The sequence below is a fragment of the Mus musculus genome, chromosome 13 (assembly GCF_000001635.26).
Source record: "Mus musculus strain C57BL/6J chromosome 13, GRCm38.p6 C57BL/6J".
In the NCBI taxonomy this organism is placed as follows: Eukaryota; Metazoa; Chordata; class Mammalia; order Rodentia; family Muridae; genus Mus; species Mus musculus.
Window position 1 is genome coordinate 77,130,402 of NC_000079.6, and position 22,297 is coordinate 77,152,698.

The 22,297-nt window shown below is 37.0% G+C and overlaps 2 protein-coding genes across 15 annotated transcripts in view; one reads left to right on the top strand and one right to left on the bottom strand.

Annotated features, from left to right (window-relative positions):
- The window catches only part of Slf1 (SMC5-SMC6 complex localization factor 1), a 92,426-nt gene extending 87,314 nt beyond the window's left edge, over positions 1–5,112 (bottom strand). For 4 of the 11 annotated variants that reach the window (XM_011244456.3, XM_011244455.3, XM_011244452.3 and 1 more), the window contains exon 1: positions 4,365–4,947. In XM_011244456.3, the coding sequence (XP_011242758.1) occupies positions 4,365–4,382 (18 nt within the window). In that variant the 5' untranslated portion in view covers positions 4,383–4,947. Of the gene's footprint in view, positions 1–4,364 lie in introns of all 11 variants that reach the window. The other 7 variants (XM_017315351.2, XM_011244454.3, XM_006517035.4 and 4 more) reach the window with 6 other exon arrangements.
- Positions 5,113–5,129: 17 nt separating this feature from the next.
- The window catches only part of 2210408I21Rik (RIKEN cDNA 2210408I21 gene), a 478,255-nt gene continuing 461,087 nt past the window's right edge, over positions 5,130–22,297 (top strand). For 3 of the 4 annotated variants that reach the window (XM_017315609.1, NM_001145676.1, NM_001081353.1), the window contains exon 1: positions 5,135–5,229. The gene's annotated coding sequence lies outside the window, so the exon portion shown is untranslated. Of the gene's footprint in view, positions 5,230–22,297 lie in introns of all 4 variants that reach the window. The other variant, XM_006517397.4, reaches the window with a different exon arrangement.

The following is a 22,297-nucleotide window of genomic DNA, read 5'->3' on the forward strand; positions in this document are numbered from 1 at the left end:
AAACACGACAATATAGACTATGGATGTATTTTATATATAAGAGTTCTCCTATATCCTGCAAAATTAAGAGAACAGTAAACAACAGCCTGATGTGTCAATAAGTTAAAAGAGAACATTACAAGCATGTACCTAATGCAATAACATATATTTGTTTTATAGTCGCATATGCCTGTAACTAGGGGAGAAAGCTACTTTTCATAAACTCAAAGGAATTACTTAAGTAAATTCTTTAATAATTTTATTTAGAAAATGACACATTGTTTTAGAAATAACCAAGTAAAACTCAATGCATCTATAAATACTGTCTTGGTATTTATCCAGTGTTTTTATAAATCTCAAGCCAGTTTTCAGAGGAAACTATGACTTTAAACACACTCTCTCTCTCTCTCTCTCTCTCTCTCTCTCTCTCTCTCTCTCTCTCTCTCTGTGTATGTATTTGTAAATGTATGCATGTACCTATATCAATAAGCAAGGCAATCGAAGTAGGATTAAGTTTTATGTAGGTGGTATGTTCTGAAGTATGGAGGACTGAGAGCTTACTTCTAAAGATCTTTGAATATAGGAAAGAACAAACAATCCATAACACAGTTAATACTAGTGGCATTTCTAGAAAGATTCCATATCTTCCTAGCTGAGGTGGGGGTAAGAGAATGAGAGATATGAACCTTCAAGCACCAACACAGATGACAACATCACATAAAAGAGGAGAAAAGAGACCATTAGTTTTTAGCAACTACATGTTTATCTTTATAGTAATTTACATCACTACATTTATAATTATAAAAAAGTTCTTTGTAGTAATTTAAAAACTTCCTACGAATAATTCTTTAAAATGTACTTACCCTGAATCATACAAAACACAAAACTAAGAAGGCAGTGATTGTGAAAAGAGCTGCCCTTTATACATAGCAAGCAACTGTCACTGTGGTGTGGACTTTCTTAAAATATCTCTCACCACGGCCTATCCTTGATGCCTGAAATTCTTTGACAGTTGGTGTCAGCCAGAAGCACCAGGAAACTACAGTTCTCATTACTGTGATCATGTATATTCTATCCTAAGTTTTTAAATAGAACATTTGAATTCTTTACAATATGCCAGTACTGGCACATGTTTGAAGAATGGAATTACAATATGTTAAAAAGGAAATTTAGAAAGAAAAGTATAGACAATCAAGCATGGTGGAGTATAGCTTTAATCCCAGCACTTAGGAGGCAGAGGCAGGTGGATCTCTGATTCAAGCCAGCTTGGTTGGTCTACACTGTGAGTTCCAGGCCAACAACAGCTACAGTGAGACCCTGACTCAAAAACAAAGAAACAACTACAACAAAAAAGAAAAAAACAAACAAACAAAACCCAAAACAACAATAACAAAGGTAAAAAAATAAAGCAAAGGCTTCCGGTTGGGTTGAGGCAGAACAATGACTACAAGACAGAGGTCAGCATAGACAGAGTGAAACCCTATGGGACAGGATAGGCAAACAGGGTAGGTGAGAGGGTAGGATCAACAGTTGGCTAAACAAATTGCTTCAGAAAGAAGTCATTGTGCCTAACAAAGTCCTTGGAACAAGTGAGGGTAAATCTTTCCTATTCTGCATTATAATGTTTTATAACCACTCATATGTATATATATGTGTTTTAGTTCTTATACATATATAAGAACTAAATTTTTACTTTTAAAATTATCTTTACCAATATTTGTTTTTTAATTTCAACAAACACTGAGTATAGAACATTTCAAAAGTACTACGAGTATATAGCAATTTAAATCATCTCTAATTTTTTTACATTATAAAACTGATGTATTAGTTTTGTGTGTGTATGAAAAACAAGCATATAACAAAATGTGGGCATGTATTTAAATTTTTTATTAATTTTGGATTTTTGATTATTTTTCCATTGTTTTAAAACCGCATGTTAAAAATTAGCAGTCTCTTTGTTTTCATTATAATAGGATAATATTTTGATTTAAGACCATCTTTTACTGGAGATTATTTGAACAGACTTTTACAAAATATATACAAGTCTCCAGGACGGTTAATTTCACAGCTTTGAATTCACAATTTGAGAGATTTAACTGAAAAATTAAATTTAAACTTAAAATTACAATGAAATTGAGTATGGCCAAAGCTCTGGATTTCTGTTTTACAATACTGCTACAATACATACACTACAATAGCATACACTCCTATACTATGTGAGTTATATTCTGCTGGCTCTGAATTGTGTAATTACAGGTGGAGTGTTGGAATCCTGGCCTACGAAATAGACCTTTGGTCTAATATATCAAGCCTTTGGAATTTGTTTTAAAAAATGTTGTTAGTGGCTCAGCAGGTAAAGGCTCTTGCCACCAAGCCTAAAGACCTGATTTGATCCCAATACACAGATGGAACATATATATACACAGGCACACACAAAATAAACATAAAAAGAAGCCATCTTACTTCCTGTCCCACCTTCCCATAATGTGACCTTATTTAACTGAGGTCTGGAGGGACTGAGAATGGAGCTCAAAGCTACTGTGTCTACATAGCATCTGCAAGACCCTAGGCTCAATCTACAAGCAACATACAAAACACAAATCTAAACAAAAAACCCTAAGTCCCTAGTGATGAGATTTCTGAAATATTCTTGAATATTAAAAAGAAATGGTCATTAATTCCTTTAATGAAGAATTTGGAAACAGAGAATTAACAAAATGTGTAAGAAAGAAAAAATAGGAGACTGAAGAACAATGTAGAGACATTCCTATCTCTCCAACACTATACATGGTGCTGGCTGGACTAAAACTTTGAATTTGGGATTAAAGTAGTCCTTAAGAAGCAAACTGTAAGAAAAGCACAAGTCTAAGATTAATTAAAATGATTGATTTAATTCTTATTAAGAACCAAGTGTGTTCTACAAGTCTAAAAACTTCATATATTTATCCAGTATATCTACCTAAATGTAGATGAGAATACAAGATACTGGTAAGAATGCTGGAAATTACACCTAATTTAACCTAGATAAGGAAATAAATACTGAGTCAATCCCTAGTACCAAGGGCAGAGAAAAAAAAAAAAAAAAACCTACCTTGAGGATTTAAATCTTTGGATAGACAGTGAAACCAAGATTTAAGTCTGTTACTGTGGAAAGGCTATGCCTTTTCTACAATGCCAATCTGGCTTAAATTTTAGACTTAATCTACCTCTCTTAAACAATCTTATGAGGCAATTTTACAAAGCAATCTAATTTCTATCAGTATAGCAGGAAGGTAATACTACATGAAAAAAGAATCTACTACGTGGGATAGGAGACATTTAGAACAACAAAATGAAGAAATTAAACAATTATTAATCATTTTCAAAAACATAATTCCAATATCTAAAATATTCACATATTTCCTGGAATATTCTAAAGAGTTTTATTACTTTCCTATTGATAAAAGTTTCTATTTTTCTCTCTCAAAACAGATTTGGATCAATTATTGAAAATTTTCATGCATATTATTAAAATAATATATTTTAAATTTCAAAATAATCTTGTTGGAATCGCTTAAAAAGAACAGGTGATGTTCGACTTAAGTTCTGAAAGTATTCAGTCTCCTTTAGCCTTATGATTTTAACCTATGGAGAACTGAATTTATTCTTTACCTGGTTTTTAAAACAGTGGAAATTTGTAGAATAATACAGCCAAGAAACAAACTGAAAATACTATTTAATTAGTAAGCCTATACTATTGGTTTCCTAAAAATCAAAGAGGCAGCCATGGAAATTGTGAATGCATGGAATGGAATTTTAACTGCTCTTTATTTTGATTATGAAAAGGAATTACAACAGACTACTGTTTCATACACCAACATGATCTAAGCTTTCTGCTTTACAAAAGCAAAAATATTCTAAATCATATCATTGATTTTCACCCAAGTCAATGAAGCATGAGAAAAATCTCGACTAAGAAAACAGGTCTAACTGAAGTTTAGTTGCTTATTGAAGACTGTCTCACATTAAGATATATCTAAACATTTGAGTGTTTCAACATCCTAGGTCGTGAAATTCTTAATGTTACCTTACAAATAATCAAATTTCTTCTCACACAAATCTACCCAAATGATCAAGCTATGTTTTGAACACCTAGAATAAACAAGAATCATTCCATTCACAGCAACAGCTTGAAAACCAATATAAGACCTGGGTCGTGATTGAATTCAAGTCATTTCCAATGTTTCAAAGGAATTTTTTCTCTTATTTATTTATCTATTTTCCTCTGTAGAGGATAGTCATTTTTCACAAAAGAGCTTGGGGAATTGAAAATCAATTTCGATCAACCACAGGTCCCAAATCCCGATTTGGAGTATTAAGGTAAATGAGTATCAATTTAGCCAGACCTTGAAAACGCAATACATTTCTGTCACTTAGAGTTGTCCTGGTGCTCAGGAACCCCAGGAACACAAACCCTTCCTTTAGGAGAGGTGCTCGCGCGCTGCTGTTCAAAGCCTACAATACCGCTGAGATAAAAAGCTCATTTTCATTTCGGTGTGAAAAACAATTCTACTCGAGAGAAAGAATGTCTCGTTTTTCATCTTAATGAAAGGCAGGCCCTGGGAATCCCTGCCACCTTCATGGAAGCTAAGGTTTGTAGGCATCCAAGAACTGGCACGGGGTGAGGCGTCCTAGGCGGTTCTATGGAAACGGGAGACGCGAGCGGCCTAGCGCCCGGAGCCCCGGCAGCGGGCAGCGGCCTGGGCGCGCTGCGGGGCTCGCCAGGGACCTGTCTGCCCAGAAGGGCCGGGCAGGCCGAGATCGGAGGGCCCGGCCATCGGCACGGGCGCGGGCCCCGAGTTCACCTTGAAGGAACCAAGGCTGTGAAAGCACGAGCGCCAAGCGCCTCCGCGGCCCAGAGAGGACGGCCGGGAAGTCAGAGGCGCTGCCTGAGAACGCGGTAAATGGCGTCTTCCGAGCTGAGGCGCTTTACCTTCCCGGCCGAAGCTTCTGGGCTGGTTTCGTCTTGCGAAGCTGCCGGTGGTGGCGGTAGGGGCGACGACTACCACCGTAGGACTCCCTGCTCCAATAAACTAGGTTCTAGGAAACAATTTCCCGCCGCGCGCTCGGCGTTCCCGGAAGCAGTTTACCAGTTCCGGGTGGTTGTCAGTGACGCTCTCGAGCGGTCGCCAGGGCTGCCTGAGATGCCGACTATTTGGTTCTGGCCAGCGCGTCAGGCCCTTGCAGGATCAGCGCCATAGACGGAGATTGGTAAGTGACTTTTCCCTCTCTTCCCGGTGTTTTCGGCCTGCCAGCTACCTGCCGAATGTGGATAGGACCGAGAAGTGAGCAGACAGAAGTTGGCCCCCTAAATCCCCATCCTTTCCTCTGGTGCCTGATCCTCCTTGAGGCTGGAGAAGGCCCTGGGATCCGGCTCACTGTCTTCATTCGCTTGACTTACCTCCAACGTGGAAGTCGATCTTAGCCGAAGACAACTGGTTCTGTGCAGTGTTTCTACCCTGTCTATTCGCAGGGTTTGGTCTCCCTGTTTCTTGAAAGTTACATTATGTACCCTTTACTGAATACTGTTAAAATAGTTGGGGGTTCACTTGGGAGGGCAAGCAGGCAGCTGAAGACGGCGGCTTTTGCATGCATTCAGAATGGGACATTCCTGATTTTCAATTAATTGAACTTTTCTCCTTCAGTTTTAATTAAAAATGGCTTCTGTTTTTGTTTTTTTTGTTTTTTGTTTTTTTTCTGCTATGCATTACTGAGACGCTATCATTCCTATAACGGTATGCATCAGCTTTAGATACACGTTTTATGTTGTGGAAATCATTGATTAGAATCAGGTACACTTTCAGTAAGGAATGTTCTGACTTTACTATGAACTCACTGCGAATAGTTCAGGATAATTTTGGGTGGGGATTTGGAGTTACCCAGAGGAGTTGTAAAGAGAAATTGCTTTTGACAAATGTCTAGTTCGAGGAAAGATGCTCATTTATTCAAAGACGCAAAAAGTGTTACTCTTTCTTGACCAATGCAGTTTCCTCGGGGGAGTTCACTCATCCTCTTATTATTTGTTGATCACCTTTTCCCATTTCTCCAAATCAGTCAATCTCAAAAGACGTCTAGAGTGTACCATAAATTAAAATATAATATTAGGACTAGAGAGATGGTACACTGATTAAGAGCTCTCTGCTCTTCCAGAGGTCACTAATTCAATTCCCAGCACCCACATGGCAGCTCACAACTATCTGTAACTCTAGTAACATGAGATTCAGTGACCTCTTCGGGTGTGCAGGTATACATGCAGATGAAACACCATGTACATAAAATATATGCATAAACAAATCTTTTTAAAAAGAAAAATGTCATATATTCAATTAAAGGGACCTGAAGCATCAGACAAGCGCCCCTTTGCCTTTTGAGAGTAAAACTATATTTAGAAAAGCATGTTGATCTTTTTAACTGCCTGTTTGATTAATCACTGAACTTTTATAGTTTCTGAATGATGCAAATATTGTCACCTTATGATTTTTTTAACTTATATCTTAAACAGTTATAAATACTTTCAGGGAGATTTTATGTTCGTCACGCATAGCAACTAGCTTTAAAAAAAAAAGCACTGTTCTTATTTGTGCCTTGGATTCATATAGCACTTCATGAATGCTCACAGGTGTCTCTGCCTTCTGCCTAGCAGTTTATATTCACTATTTAATGTTTACAAAAGAAAAATCCTGTCTCTTTGCATACATTTTATAGTGCAACTGAGAGGTCGTAACATATACGTATAAAATTGTCATGACTGAGATTCCAGTCTTCCTGATTCTGGAACTTAGCTCTTTACTGTATTTACCTATCATGGTGACATGTGATTGTAATTCCAGTGTTTGGGAAATGGGACATTGGGAGTTCTTTTTTTCTTTTTTACACTCCATATTTTATTCCTCCCTTGCCCAATCCACCCTCCGACTGTTCCACATCTCATATCTCCTCTCCACCCCCTGTCTCCTCGTGGATGCCTCCAGCCCCCACCCCACCTGACCCCTAAACTCCCTGGGGCCTCCAGTCTCAGGAGGGTTAGGTGTATCATCTCTAAATGATCACATACTCGGAAGTCCTCTACTGTATGTGTGTTGGGGGTCTCATATCAGCTGGTGTATGCTGTCTGTTTGGTGGTTCAGTGTTTTGAGAGATCTCAGGGGTCCAGGTTAATTGAGACTGCTGGTCCTCCTGCAGGATCGCCTTTCTCAGCTTTCAGCCTTCCCTAATTCAAAAACAGGGTTCAGCTGCTTCTATCCATTTGTTGGGTACAAATATCTGCATCTGACTCTTTCAGCTGCTTGTTGGATCTTTCAGGGGTCTGTCATGATAGGTCCCTTTTTAAGAGTACTCCATATCCTCAGTAATAGTGTCAGGCCTTGGGACCTCCCCTTGAGCTGGATCCCACTTTGGGCCTGTTGCTGGATCTTCATTTCCTCAGGCTCCTCTCCATTTCCATCCCTGTAATTCTTTCAAACAGGAACAATTATGGATCAGAGTAGTGACTGTGGGATGGCAACCCAATACCTAACTTGATGACCTGTCTTCCTGATGGAGGTGGGCTTTCTAAGTTCCCTCTCCCTACTGTCTGGCATTTTATCCCTTTGAGTCCTGAGAGTCTCTCATCTCTCAAGTCTCTGGTGCATTCTGGAGGGGCCCCTCAACCTCCTATTTCCTGAAATTGCCTGTTTCCATTCTTTTACTGGCCCTCAGGGCTTCAGTCCTTTTCCCTCACCCAATACCAGATCATGTTCCCTGCTACCCCCATTTTCCCCTCATTTATTTTCCCTCCCAGGTCCCTCGCTCCCTTTCCACTTGGGATTGCTTTCTTCTCTCACCTAAGTGAGACTGAGGTGTCCTCACATGGGTACTTCAGCTTGTTGACTTTTTTGAGTTCTGTGGACTGTATCTTGGATAATCTGTACTTTTGTGGGGGGGGGGGCGGGGAGGGTTAATATCCACTTATTAGTGAGTACATACCATGCACATCCTTTGGGGTCTAAGTTACCTCACTCAGGATAATATTTTCTAGTTCCATTCATTTGCTTGCAAAACTCAGGATGTCCTCGTTCTTAATAGCTGAGTAGTACTCCATTGTGTAAATGAACCACATTTTCTGTACCCATTCTTCTGTCATGGGACATCTAGGTTGTTTCCAGCTTCTGGCTATCACAAACAAGGCTACTATGAGCATAGTGGAACTCGTGCCCCTGTGGCATGGTGGGGCAACTTTTGGGTCTATTCCCAAGAGTGGTATAACTGGATCTTCAGGTAGATCTATTTCCAATTTTCTGAGTGCGGCAAAAAGCTTTATTGCTTACTTCTCAGGAGGAAGACCCCGAACCCGGAAAATGGAGCTGCTTATATAGCCTGCAGCGTGACATTTCAGCACCTGATGTGGCGTGACAGCACCTGATTAGTTGCTCGCCCATCACCCCATTACTATGCCCCGAGATGGGCAGTGACTAGGCGTGAGTTTACTCTTGCACTTGTGCATAAGGCTTGTTTACTAGTTAGGCGCAGTGGAAGACAGCGCCATCTTATAATGGGGATTGCTCACGGCATGGCTCTCCACATCTGAGGAATTTCGAGATTGATTTCCAGAGTGGTTGTACCAGTTTGCAATCCCACCAGCAATGGAAGAGTGTTCCTCTTTCTCTGCATCCTCTCCAATGTGTGTTGTCACTTGAGGTTTTGATCTTAGCCATTCTGATTGGTATAAGGTGGACTCTTAGGGTTGTTTTGATTTGCATTTCTCTGATCACTAAGGACTTCTAACATGTCTTTAGGTGCTTCTCAGCCATTTGAGATTCTTCAGTTGTGAATTCTTGGTTTAGTTCTATACCCTATTTTTTTGATTGGAGAGTTTGTTTGGTTTTTTGGTGGTTAACTTCTTGAGTTCTTTATATATTTTGGATATTAGCCCTCTATCAGATGTGGGGTTAGTGAAGATTTTTTCCAAATCTGTAGGTTGCCGATTTGCCTTACAGAAATTTTCCAGTTTCATGAGGTCCCATTTATCAACTCTTGATCTTAGAGCATGAGCCATTAGAGTTCTGTTTAGGAAATTTCCCCCTGTGCCAATGAGTTCAAGGCTCTTTCCCACTTTCTCTTCTATTAGATTCAGTGTATCTGGTTTTATGTTGAGGTCCTTGATACACTTGGACTTGAGCTTTGTATAAGGTGACAAATATGGGTGTATTTTCATTTTTGTACATACAGACAGCCAGTTAGACCAGCACTATTTATTGAAGATGCTTTCTTTTTTCCATTGTATATTTTTGGCATCTTGTCAAAGATCAAGTGACCATAAGTGTGTGGTTTTATTTCTGTGTCTTCAGTTCTAGTCCATTGATCAGTCTTTGTCAGTCTCTGTACCAACACCATGCAGCTTTTATTACTATTACTCTGTAGTAAAGCTTGAGATCAGGGATGGTGACTCCCCCACCTTTTCTTTTATTGTTAAGAATTGTTTTCTCTATTCAAGTTTTTTTGCCTTTCCAGGTGAATTTGAGAATTGCTCTTTCCATGTCTTTGAAGAATTGTGTTGGGATTTGATGGGGATGGCATTGAATCTCTAGATTGCCTTTGGTAGGATGGCCATTTTCACTATGTTATGTATGCTCTGAGAGCAGTGGATCCTCAACTGCTGTGAGTTCAAAGGGTCCTCCACTGCTCTGCTGCTCGGAGTGCAGTGGGTCTTCTAGGATAGATATGGATATGGAGTCTTCATGGGAGCAGAGCAACTAGGAGTCTTCCCCCCCACACCCCTTTTTCAAATAAGCTTCTACACAAGTAGTCAGGGTACCTTTGTGAGCTTTTGCTTCCATATGGTGGATCCACAGGAATACTACAAAAATCATTCCAGATGGTGTATCTAAAGGCTCACTTTTCCTGACTCACAATTAACATTCAAACAACAGAGATTTTTGTATTCTCCCTTAGTCTTTTAGGGATTTAAGATTAATGCAGGTACTGGAGAGATGGCTCTTGTAGAGGGTCTGGGCTTGGTTTTCAGCACCCTCATTGTGGTTTAGAATAAATTGTAACACATTCAAGGGGGATTCCACATCCATTTCTGAGCTCTGCTGGCATCAGGCACTCCTGTGACTCACATACATGCATGCAAACAAAGCACTCCATATACATATCATACAGAATGTACTCAAAGTCTTTAAAAGAATATTGATGGAGATAACTGCATTATCAATTAGATAAGGATGAAGAATCTCTTTCCTTATACTTTACTCTGAAGTGAAGTTATACATAGAAATAGCTATTACAGGTACCATTTACAAACATTGCTATTGAAAAGCATGGCAGTAGCATGCAGAGTAAAGCATTTGCTTTCTGGATACAGATGAAGAAAGTCCTGGTGAAGAAAGATAAGGAGGAGTGTGGGCTTAGTGAGAATTCTACAAGGTGATAAAAGGAAAGAGTGGACAAAAGAGAACAGTCACAAATCAGTTGGATGCATAGGGCAATGAAGGCTAGTGGAAGCTAAGGTGCAGTTGGAGTTGAAGATCAGCTGTAGACACAGTGTATGCGTGTTTAAAGACATTAGGCTTTTCACTCTGTGCACTGATTTGTGTGTGTGACCACAGACTGTACAGGGTTGAGTTGTCACTTATTTTTCTTTGTTCTTTTTCCTTCTTTCTTGAAGGTTGATTTCTCACAGAAATATTTGCATATACAAATAACCCAAAAAGAAGGAAATGAAAACCTGCTCATTAACCCCACTCAGAGATACCTACTCATCATGTCTTCTACAGTGTTTCAGGTTTATGTGTGGGCGCTTTAGAAAGAAAAGTATTTAGCATTCAACAGTTTCTCTTGTGACCTACTTGTTTCCCTAGTCCATGAATCTCCCTATGTTAACAATGATGAGCTTTAGGGCCTGCATAGCACTTAGTCTCAGGAGTGTGTAGTCACTTTTATAGAGATAACCTACTGCAAAATGATAGTGAAATAAATATTTTGAAGTGCAAAAAAAATGTTTTGTAATAAAACCTTTTGACTTTTGTATCTACTCACTTGTAACAAATTAAATAAAAGGAAAAGATGACACCGGTCATGTATAAATATAGTATGACTCATATAGTAAATAGTATCAGATTATTCATTTTTACTAGTTATATTTAAATTTTAAAAGTCAGACATTTTAAAGGGATTTGTAGTAAGATGTTAACATCTTTCCATTCCCCTCATACTTAATTTTATATAATTAGATTTGATTATATTTAAACTTAAAAAATCAGAAGATATAAAGGGTAATATATTAGTCTCTTTATAATTTTCTTACCCTCCCTAAAAAAATCAACCTAAATAAATAATACCTTGTATGAATGGAAAAAGCACATTGCGTGCATAATACAATTTTAATAGAAATAAAAATAGAACACCCTCATAGAAGCAGGGGGAGGAGGAATGGGATAGGGAGTTTCTGGGAGTGGGGGAACTGGGTAAGGGGATAACACTTGAAATGTAAATAAATAAGTAAATATGTAAATAAATAAATAAATAAATAAATGCAACCAAAAAAATAACTACAAAATGTTCAGGCATGTGGACTATGGAGGGAAAATTTTGAAAATGTAGAACTCTGTGGCTTTACACCTTGCTTTCCAGAAAAGGCTTCTTGGTTTTTTCCTACCTGGCCCACAGCAGTTTGTGGTTGTGACAAGTGCTCTCCTGGAAGCTTTCATTATTCAAAAGAATTCTTCCCTCACTCTGGCCTCTGGGTGTCAGAGACTCTGTAGATATGCTTATTTCTCACCTTCTGCAACTTCCACCTGAGTCTTCCTGTTTTTCTCTCTGGGAGGCACAGCTAATCTAACAATGTAAATCTGGAGTTTACCTAATTCCAAATGATGGGCTTTAGGAAGATTTCAGACTTGTTATGCTAAGGCCTAAATTTTCAGTAATTTGGGTTTTTTGATTGGTATGGAATGGTATTTATTTTGTAATTATATTATGTTATGACATTTCTTTACCTATTTTTCTTGCTTTTATCCTTAGTTCATCATACATTTTCACTTTCAGAATACAAGGTTTGTTTAATCTCATAATAATACATTCCTTTAAATATTGTATATGTATATATGTTGTTCTTTCTGTAGTATGTATTCTTTCATGTTTGTCCTCAGATAGATCCACGAGGGATGCCATTGTTGCTTAAAGTGAGCTAATCTGTTCTCTGCAGTGTGGGAAAGGGTTCTGATGTGGGTTGGTTGTGCAGGGGCTCCTCAATGCTCGGTTCCTGCAGTGCCCTGGCCTCCCTGGTATGCTGGTGTTCATTCTTCTGATTTGCATTGCTTGATCCTGTCCTTCTGCGACTTTGTCAGTTGTTAATCTAGCACAACTTAGGTATTGGTAGTAGGGGTCACTTATGCTCAAGAATTACTGAAAACCTTCAGAGAATGTTTTTTGTTGTTTTATTTTTTGTTACTTTCTTTTCTTTTCTTTTTTTGGTAGTTATTCAGATATGGCTGTAAGAGTGTAGGTAAGGATGTCGAGGGTGTCTGTAAGGGTTTCTCTAAGGTTATTTGTCTGTTTGTATGGTGCACCAGTGCATGTGGATGTGGCTGCACATTTGGAGTTCACAGGCCAATTCTAGTCCTTTTCAGTTTTTCTGTGGCCTTTCTTCCCCAGATAGGCCTGCACACTGAATCTGGCACTTACTGAATTCGCTAACCTGATTGGCCTGCAAGCTGTAGGCATCTGCTTGTCTCTGCCTCTCCAGCACTGGGGTTGCAGAACTGTGCCCTCCCTGTTCTGTTCACCTGGGGAGATCTCAGGCCCTCATACTCTTGTAACAGACTCTTCTATTTCCCCAGTCCTGTTGTGCTTTGAGACAAGGTCTCCCTCGTAGTGCAAGTGGGCCTTGGATTTTTTTAAACTCTTGTGTTGACCTCCAGAACCTGTCTTTTTGAATTTCTTTTTTGTTACTGAACTTTATCCACATATTTATCATAATATAAATTAAAATTAAATATTTATAAAAAACATTTTCAGTACCACATCATTAATATAATACCCTGCACCAAAATTTAGCAAATAAGCGGTAGCTTCTTAGTATAGCATATGGAGACACGTCAGCTTACAGCTTCCCACTGCTGCTGGAAACTCCTTGCTCTGTCTTATGCTTTGACTGACCATTTTAGAGACATATGATTCTGTTCCATAAAGAAGTGACTTGGGGGGGAGTAATCTTTTTTTGGTGAGATATACTGCTCTTCCAAATCTTAATTCATTTCATCAGGAACATCTTGAAATACATACTTTCCAGAAATCGAACTTTTTGTTTGTAAGTTCAAATGATATTTTTGATAACAAATATTGCCTGATGTTTTCCTTGAAGCATATTTCACAAATTGATAGCCCAATCTGTTTAATTTTGAGAAACCTTGTACAATATACAAAGGCTTAATTAATAAAATTACTAATTCTTACTGATACATCAAGGATTTTATTAAACAATCTTGTCATTAGTATTTATTCCAAATGTGGTGCTGAAGAAACAAATCCTGGAAAGCAGGGTAGGATTCTTCCTGGAATCTGGGAATACTTTATGGTATATGGCAAAGAGAAATTCAAGTTCAAGTGAAATTAAAGTTGCCCATCATTTTCCCTTACAATGGATATTTTCTGGGCTATCTAGGTAAGCTCAATGCAGTGGTAAAGCTTTTTATAAGTACGACAACTGACAGAAGAAGAATTCTGAGTGAGCAATGTGCCAAAGGTGGAGGAGGTGGACCACAGCCAAGGAGTGACGTCCACCTCTTACTGTCCTATTTCTGTAGTTAAAACAGGTTATGTATTCACTTCTGAAGATTTGGAACGAGGGGCTTCCAGTGAGAGAGAATGCAAAGTTTGTCTTTCTGGGTCTGGATTGCCTTATTAAATATGGTCTTTTCTAGTTCCACCCAATTACCTGGGAAGTTCATGGTTTCATTTTTCTTTATAGCTGTATAGTATTCCACAGTGTACCTGCACCATTGTTTGATTATCCATTTGTCTGTTGTTGGACATTTAGGTTTTCACTTTTTTCACTGTAATGCATATAGTAGCAATGAACGTGGCTGAGCAAGTGTTTGTAGACTAGTATGTTGTTCTTTTGGGCACATGTGTAGCTGGGTAGCTGGGTCATATGGCAGGTTTATGTTTATCTTTTTGAGTATTCTTCCTTCTATGCATAGATTTTCAGAATGGCTGCATCAGTTTGCAATTCCTCCAACAGTGAATGAAAGGCATCCTGTTCTGTTGTGTGTGTGTGTGCACACGTGTATGCCTTTGTGTGTTTGTGGGTATATATGTGTATTTGTGTGTATGTTTATGTGTGTGTGCATGTGTGTGTGCCTCCCATGCCACACCCTCTCCAGCATTTATTGTCAGTTCCTTTGTTGATCTTTGCTATTCTGACTAGATTAAAATGAAATCTTAGTTGTTTTGGTTTGTATTTCCCTAATTTCTAGGCACAATGCCCCCCCTCCTTCCTCCTCCTCCTTCCTCCTCCTCCTCCTCCTCCTCCTCCTCCTCCTCTTCTTCTTCTTCTTCTTTTTCTTCTTCTTCTTCTTCTTCTTCTTCTTCTTCTTCTTCTTCTTCTTCTTCTTCTTCTTCTTCTTCTTTTTCTTTCTCCTTCTCCTCCTCCTTCTTCTTCCTCTTCTCCTCCTCCTCCTCCCCCTCTTCCTCCTCTTTCTCCTCCTCCCTCTTCTTCGACTCCTTCACCTTCTCCTCTTCCTCTTCTTCTTGTCCCTCCCTCCATGCCCTTCTCCTTCCTTCTTTCTCTTTTTTCTCTTCCTCCTCCTCCTTTGATAACTCTTTATTCACATCATCCCAGGTACATTTTATAAACAAGTCATTTGTTTCTATTCTTTGTGTTTTGAATTCTTTATATATTATGGATATCAATCCTCTGTCAGATGGTAGCTGGCAAAGATTCACTTCCTTTCTATAGGATTCCTCTTCACTTGACAGATTGTTTCTTTAGCTGTGCAGAAGCTTGTTAGTTTTATGAAGTCCCATTTGTCAATTGATGGCCTTAACATTTGAGCAACAATATTTGAAGTCCTTTCTGACGCCTCTATAATGTAGGATATATGCATGCTTTCTTGTAGCAATTTCATTGTATTAGGTTTCAAGTCTAGGTCTTTCATCCATTTAGAGTTAGTTTTTATGCAAGGTGATGATGAATATGAGTTTAGTTTAATTTTTCTTTATGCAGACATCCAGTTTTCTCAGCACCATATGGGAAAATGCTTTCTTTTTTCCAGCATATGTTTTTGTTGTCTTTGTCAGTAATTAAGTGGCTGTGGTTATATGTGCTCATGCTTTGGTCTTCAGTTCAGTTTTAGTCCATTGATCTCCATGGCTTTGTGTGTGTATGTGTGTGTCAGTGTTATATTGTTTTTATTACTATGGCTTTATATTGTATCTTGAGATATGGAATTGTAGTCCTGTCAACCTTTTTTTTTTTTTTTTTAATTCAGAATTGTTTTAGCTATCCAGGATTTTTGGTGGTTTCATATGAATTTTATATACTTTTTTTCTATCTTTGCAAAGAACAAGATGGGCATTTTGATTGGAATTACATTAGCTGTATTAATAGATTTTGGTGGAATGGTCATATTTGCCATTTGATTCTACCAATCCATGAGCATGGGACGTCCTTCGATTTTCTAGTGTCTGTCTCTAACCCTTCAGATTTAAACAATTTTTATTGTAGAAGTCCTTCAATTGCTTATTTAAGTTTATTCTTAGATATTTTATTTTCTTTGAGGCTATTATGAATGGGAGGGTATCCATGATGTCTTTGTATGTTTGCTGCTGGTATATAGAAAAACTATTGATTTGTGCAAGTTGACTTTATATACTTCTACCATGCTGAATTTATTGTTTCTAGAAGTTTTCCGGTATAATTTTGGAATACTCTAAAGTATGATATCATGACACTTGCAGATATGGATAGTTTATTGGAATTCTTTCTCTTGCCTTATTAATTCAGTTCAAGAGTAAATAGTGAAAAGGAATGGGGATAGCGGGCATCCTTTTTTTACATTTAAGACCATCTGAAAGACTATCAGGGTTCTCTCAGTAGAACACATGTAGGAATCTTATTTTTACTTTGTTTATAGTCTGTCTTTATTTATTTATTTATTTATTTATTTATTTATTTATTTATTTCTCTTGTTCATCTGTTTGTTTTTAGTATTTTTATTCAAACCAATAGCCTAGAACTTAAATGAAAATTAAAGAATCCTCAGTTTTGTCTTAAAACAGTTATATAGGCTAGTAGTTGAGAACTGAATCAGGGATAAAACTCAGCCTCACAGTGCTGGGGTCACAGAGACTTGTCATTATCAATGTCCTCTGAAGTATGCACCGTCACGGTAATCATTTCTAGAATTCCTGTGAACCTTTTATTTATTTATCAGTAGTAATTTTTAAAATTATTTTTCTTGTTTTCCTAATTTAGTAACTTGAATCTTCTCTCTCTCTTTTTCCCTATCTTTCTCTTTCTAAAGGTCTTTTGATTTCATTTCCTTTTAAAGTATGTAAGTTCAGGCTGGTGACAGTTCAGTGGCAAAGCACCTCACTAAGATTTGTGATAACTCTTTGTTTGATCCATGGCATTGAAAATAAGATTCAACTTGATTTTATCTATTATTATTTGTTATTTTTAAAATATTTAAGTTAGTCTTTATAGTTTCTCCGCTCTGTTTAATGTTTAACTTGGACTGCCCTTCTTTATGAAGCTTCTGCAAGTGGGAATTTTATATATTGTCTCAGTTCTTTTTCAAAGTTTTATTTCTCTCTCTCTCTCTCTCTCTCTCTCTCTCTCTCTCTGTGTGTGTGTGTGTGTGTGTGTGTGTGTGTGTGTGTGTGTGTGTGTGTTTGTGTGAAAAGTGTTAGGATTTAGAAGAGCAATAATATGGTAACATTTTCATCACAGAATGAACCAGAGAGATTTTGTATAGTCTCTAAATGAGTTGCTTTTCATGCATCTCTTACACTCTGTAATCCTGTGGTTTTGCATTTAGTTGAACTATTTTTAATAGCCTCTATTTTTAATATAGCAATTATTTAAAAGTATGTTTTCTAACTTGCAAATTTTGGATATTTGTTCACATTGTTTTGTTATTTAGATATTGACCAAAATATCATCATATAATATCCTTCTTACCTCTGATAGTAATTTTTAAATTTACCTGTGGGGTACACATGTCGGTACAAATGCTTGTGAAGGGCAGGGGCTAATATCAGGTATCTTCTTCCATTTCTCTCCATCTCCCCATCAATGAGATCATAGGCACAAGGTGCTGCTCCAGGCTTTGTGGGTTGTAGGCATATGCAATCAGTTCCTCATCCTTGTGTGGCAAGTACTTACTGAGTAAGTCTCACTAGCCCTCTGATTTATTATTAATACTGAAACTCAATCCTATTATGGCTATTATTTGTATGGTCTTTTACTTACAACTTATTGATTCTTGTATTTATAATCAACCTTGTCTTTAAGCAGAATATGTATATTATATGTATGTATGTATGTATGTATGTAACTACTCTTGATAGTCTGTGGTTTTTTTAGGTAATTAGATTATCTAAATTTAATCTGATCATTGATATGGTCAAGTTTCTATTTTCTATTTCATTTAATACTACGTTTTTAAGATCTACTTATTTATTTTATGTATGTGAGTTCACTGAGGCTCTCTTCAGATACACAAAAAATGGGCATCTGATCCCATTACAAATGGCTGTGAGCCTCCATGTGGTTGCTGGGAATTGAACTCAGAACCTCTGGAAGAGCTGTCAGAGTTTTTAACTACTTCCTTATAACCAGACCAATTTTGATCATCCTAATTGTAAATATTATTTTACTTAAATATACTTGAATTTCTCCCTTCTCATCTTGCTATTGGCATACAGGTTAGATCCTTGCACTATATTAGTTGTGCTGTTATCCATTCTCTTTCTTACATGTACATATTCTAAGAATTTGGGGTTGGGGGAGGAAGCAATATAGGATTTTTCCCCACCTGTGAGACAGTCTCCCTTGACCAACTTGGCCTTGACCTACTCTACAGTTGAGCATGATTTTGAACTGCTATTCTTGCTACTTCTTAAAACCTCAATAGCAGGCCTGTGTTACTGAGCTAGCTTTATACATTTGTTAAAATTAACCCACAAATTTTTACTAGCTCTGGAATGCTTATCTTTTGTTATGTATTTCTGTTACAAGTTAGTGTCATTTTTCTTCAGTATTTCTTTTTACGCAAGGCTGCTAGCAACTGTTTCTCAATGACTATATTTTGCTTTCAGTTTATTGATATAATTCAAAATGCTTGACACTTTTCTTTCTTTTCATTTTTAAAGATTTATTTATTTTATGTTAGTACACACCTCTTCAGACACACCAGAAGAGGGCATCAGATCCCATTGCAGATGGTTTTGAGCCACCATGTGGCTACTGGGATTTGAACTCAGGACCTTCGGAAGAGCAGTCAGTGCTCTTAACCGCTGAGCCATCTCTCCACCCAGACACATTTATTTATTTATTTATTTATTTATTTATTTATTTATTTATTTATTTATTTATTTATTTATTTATTTGAAAGCTTTGAATATTTTCTAGTATGGACTTCTTTTTACCATGGGATGAAGTTAGTGATTAATGATATTGATGCTCACCTGTGTCATAGTTTTCTCTTCATAAGATGTTCTTTTTGTCTTTGTGTAGCTTGATTATATCTTGTTATGAATGTCTTTATTCTGCTTGTGATACTTAAGATTCTTTGATAGATATGTTAATGTTGATCATGAAGTTTCTTATGTTTTTATCTATTATGCCCTCACAAGTTATCATTTTATCTGTATCCCTTGTTAAGATTCCTTTAATGATTTTTTCATTTGTTTGTTTTTAATATTTGTGATTTTCTCACATGTCTGAATCTTTGTTCATACTTTTAAAATTCTTATTTCTTTCTCTTGTTAAGCTTAAATAATTTATATTCATTCAACTTAAATTATTATTTCTTTAGTTATAGACTGACAAAGGCTTATAATGAATTTTATTTACTGTTTTGCAAATTCAAATTCAGAATTTTCATTTTGTCACTTCTATATTTTTATTATTCATTCTCTTGCTCATGCTGACTGAGAACTTGCATTCCTTCTGCCTCTACCACCCGAGTAACTGGTATACAGATGTTCATCAACATACCTGCCTGTTTCCCCCATCTGTTTTCTGTTAAAAATATAATTATTAAATGTTGACATAGGGTCTCATTCTGAAGCCCTGGCAATCCTGGAAGTCACTGTGTGAGCAAGTCACTGTTGGCCCTGAACTAGCATAGATCACTCTACCTCTGCCTTCCAAGTGTTAGGATGAAAGGTAGATGCCATCATGCCCACCTAGAACATAGTTTTAATATCTACTTTAAAGTCTTTATCTTAAGCCAGCAATATGACAGTATGCTCTTTGCTCTTAGCTTTTCTTCTGTCTTTATATCTTTATATCTTATTGAAAACTGGCCATTTTAGGTCATATATTGTAACAACTCTAGATTCAGTTTTTTTTTTAATTATTATTATTCTTTTCCTCCTTAAGGTTTTCATTGCCACTTTATTTTTAAATTAATTTCCCTAAATAAATATATTGTGATATATATATATATACATATGCATACATATACATAACATACATACATATATGCATATATATAAATAAATAAAACTTAATGTTAGATGCTCATAAATGCTTCTACTTTGAAAGTCATGTTTTTAGTTTTACATTTGTTCCTTGGACTCACCCTGTGTTTTTGGAGTATGATGGTGCCTGTGTTTATAAATTGGGCTTAAGTTCTCAAAAAGTCATAACCTTTCAAGTCATGGAGGATCTCTGTAGTGATGAAGGAGTGCTTTGTGTAACACAGACCAGATTATACTTCCTGTTGTCTCCTTTTCTGTCTTCTCTTTCCATATCCTATCTTTGTGCTTCTTTGCTCTCCTCTTTTCATGCTCTCTAATTTGGCCAAGTCTAAGCACATTTGTTCCAATTATGACCATGATGACCTGGGACTGATAGAACTGTTATTGTTAGCTGCCTGCGTTTTCCCATTTTCAACATCTTTACTTCCCCTGACAGGCGTGATTGTGTTAAATGAATTCTCTTTGGCCATTGCAGAAAAGTTTCTGGTCCTAATTGTCTTTCCTCAACCGAATAAACATGTGTGCTGACTAAATTGTAATTGATTGCAACAAAAGTAGCTAGAATATTACTATCCAAAAGTTATATTTTAATTTTAAAAATGATTTAAATCTTGAATATTAAATGATAAACTTTAATTAGCTTTAATCTGAATATGACAAAGAAATGAAATATATACTAAAAGAAAATGAACTAAATAAATTCAGTTAACAAAATGTAATGTAGTTGAGCCAATGATTATGGCCCATGTCTTTAATCCCAGTACTCAAGAGGCAGAGGCAGGTGGATCTCTATGAGGCCAACCTGATCTACAGAGCAAGTTTCAGGACAGCCACGGTTACTCAGAGAAACCCTGTCTCTAAAAACCAAAAATAAATTAAAAAGGTTTTAAAATATAATTAGTTAAAAGGAAAAAAAAAACACTTTCATGTCATTACAAGTAAATTCTCAACTGAACTGTTAACTGTTTGCAAGGTCTGCCTAGGTCTATAGTTTCTTTATAAGGAGAGTATTTGTGAATGGTTCTTGACCACAGTAGGAAGTCCTACTTCTGGTCTTATTTTGTGAATAGACTTTTTCTTCTCTTGATTTTCTTAGTTTGGTGGAAATTGTACATGTTCTATTAATTATTTATGATTTCTTTTGGGTAATTTTTAATTTTGTCTAGATATCAAATGTAGACTTTTTGTTCCAGGAAAAAAAAATACTTAGCTATTGTTGATGAATTAAAAATTAACTTCTGCCTTTGTGCTTGGCTTTTTTTTTTCCACATAAATCATGATAAAGAGGGAAAAAAGAGATTTTTGAAAATGATTGAAATTAACTTGTGTTTGATGAGCACTAGTGGGAAGGAGGATGCTTTATTCTGGTTAAACACACCATCAGACAAATACATAAAATGATTATACCATTCAAAATGTAAATTGCATATAAATAAATTTAACAATCAGTAAATACAGGAAACACCCATGAAAGTAATACATGAAATGACATATAACACACATAGTTTAGAAAACTCAATGCGGACTGGCAGTGGTGCCACATTCCTTCAATACCAGCACTCAGGAGGCAGAGGCAGGCAGGTCTCTGTGAGTTCAAGGCCATCCTGGTCTACAGTGATTCCACGGCAGCCAGGGCTGCAAAGAGAAACCCTGACTTAAAAAAAAAAGAAAAAAAGAAAAACAAACAAACAAAAAAACAAACCAAACACCAACTCTCCTCCTCCACCCCACCCTACCCCTGCCCCTCCAAAAAACCCCTCAATGTCATTGTCTGGAGTTGTAGCTTAATAGCTGAGTGCTGGCCTAGCATGCTTAATGTCCTAGGTTCAATCCCATGGAGAAAAAAAATTCAGTGCTGTCCTGTGGTTCAATTTGACCAATGCAATCTCACTATATTGATTGAAAGAATAAAATACTATCACAGGATGTTCTGAATTACATGTGAGAACAAAAACTCCCTAGGCAAAAATAATATAGTGTATTCGTTGCAGACAAAGACAGACTCAATGGTGGTTAACTTATTAATGGAACTGTAGTCATGGACCCGAATCTCAGAGATTTAATCAGAATCTTCTTAAAAAGAATCTCAATTATCCTGAATATCTCTAACAGAGGTAGATACTTTTTAAAAATTGCTTATACTGGAGAGTGGTTAGATAATATTGTAACACAAATACCAAATGAAATTACAGAACCAATTTTTTGCAAGTCTGCCTAGAAAATGGAGGGAAAGATGGCTTTACTAAACTGCCTGGAATAATGAGTAACTAAACAGCAGAAAACAGTTGGATTGAGTCATATTATCTGTTTTTCATGGTCAAGGACCAAAGATATCCTAAAGAGAAATAAATACTTGCTTCTCCCTTCAACATCACTACTTCAACAAACTACTGAAACTTTCCCCAGGAAAAAGGAGGAGGAAAGGCTGTGTCTCAGGAACAATAATTCATGCAGTCTGGCAGTTTGTCAGACTACCTTTCAAGAGAGATGGAGCTGGGATGTTGATGGTCAGAGATGGATGGGGTCACACCTTGACCTGGACTGCTGGCTTGTACTTACCTCTTGCTTTCTGTTTAATCCTAAA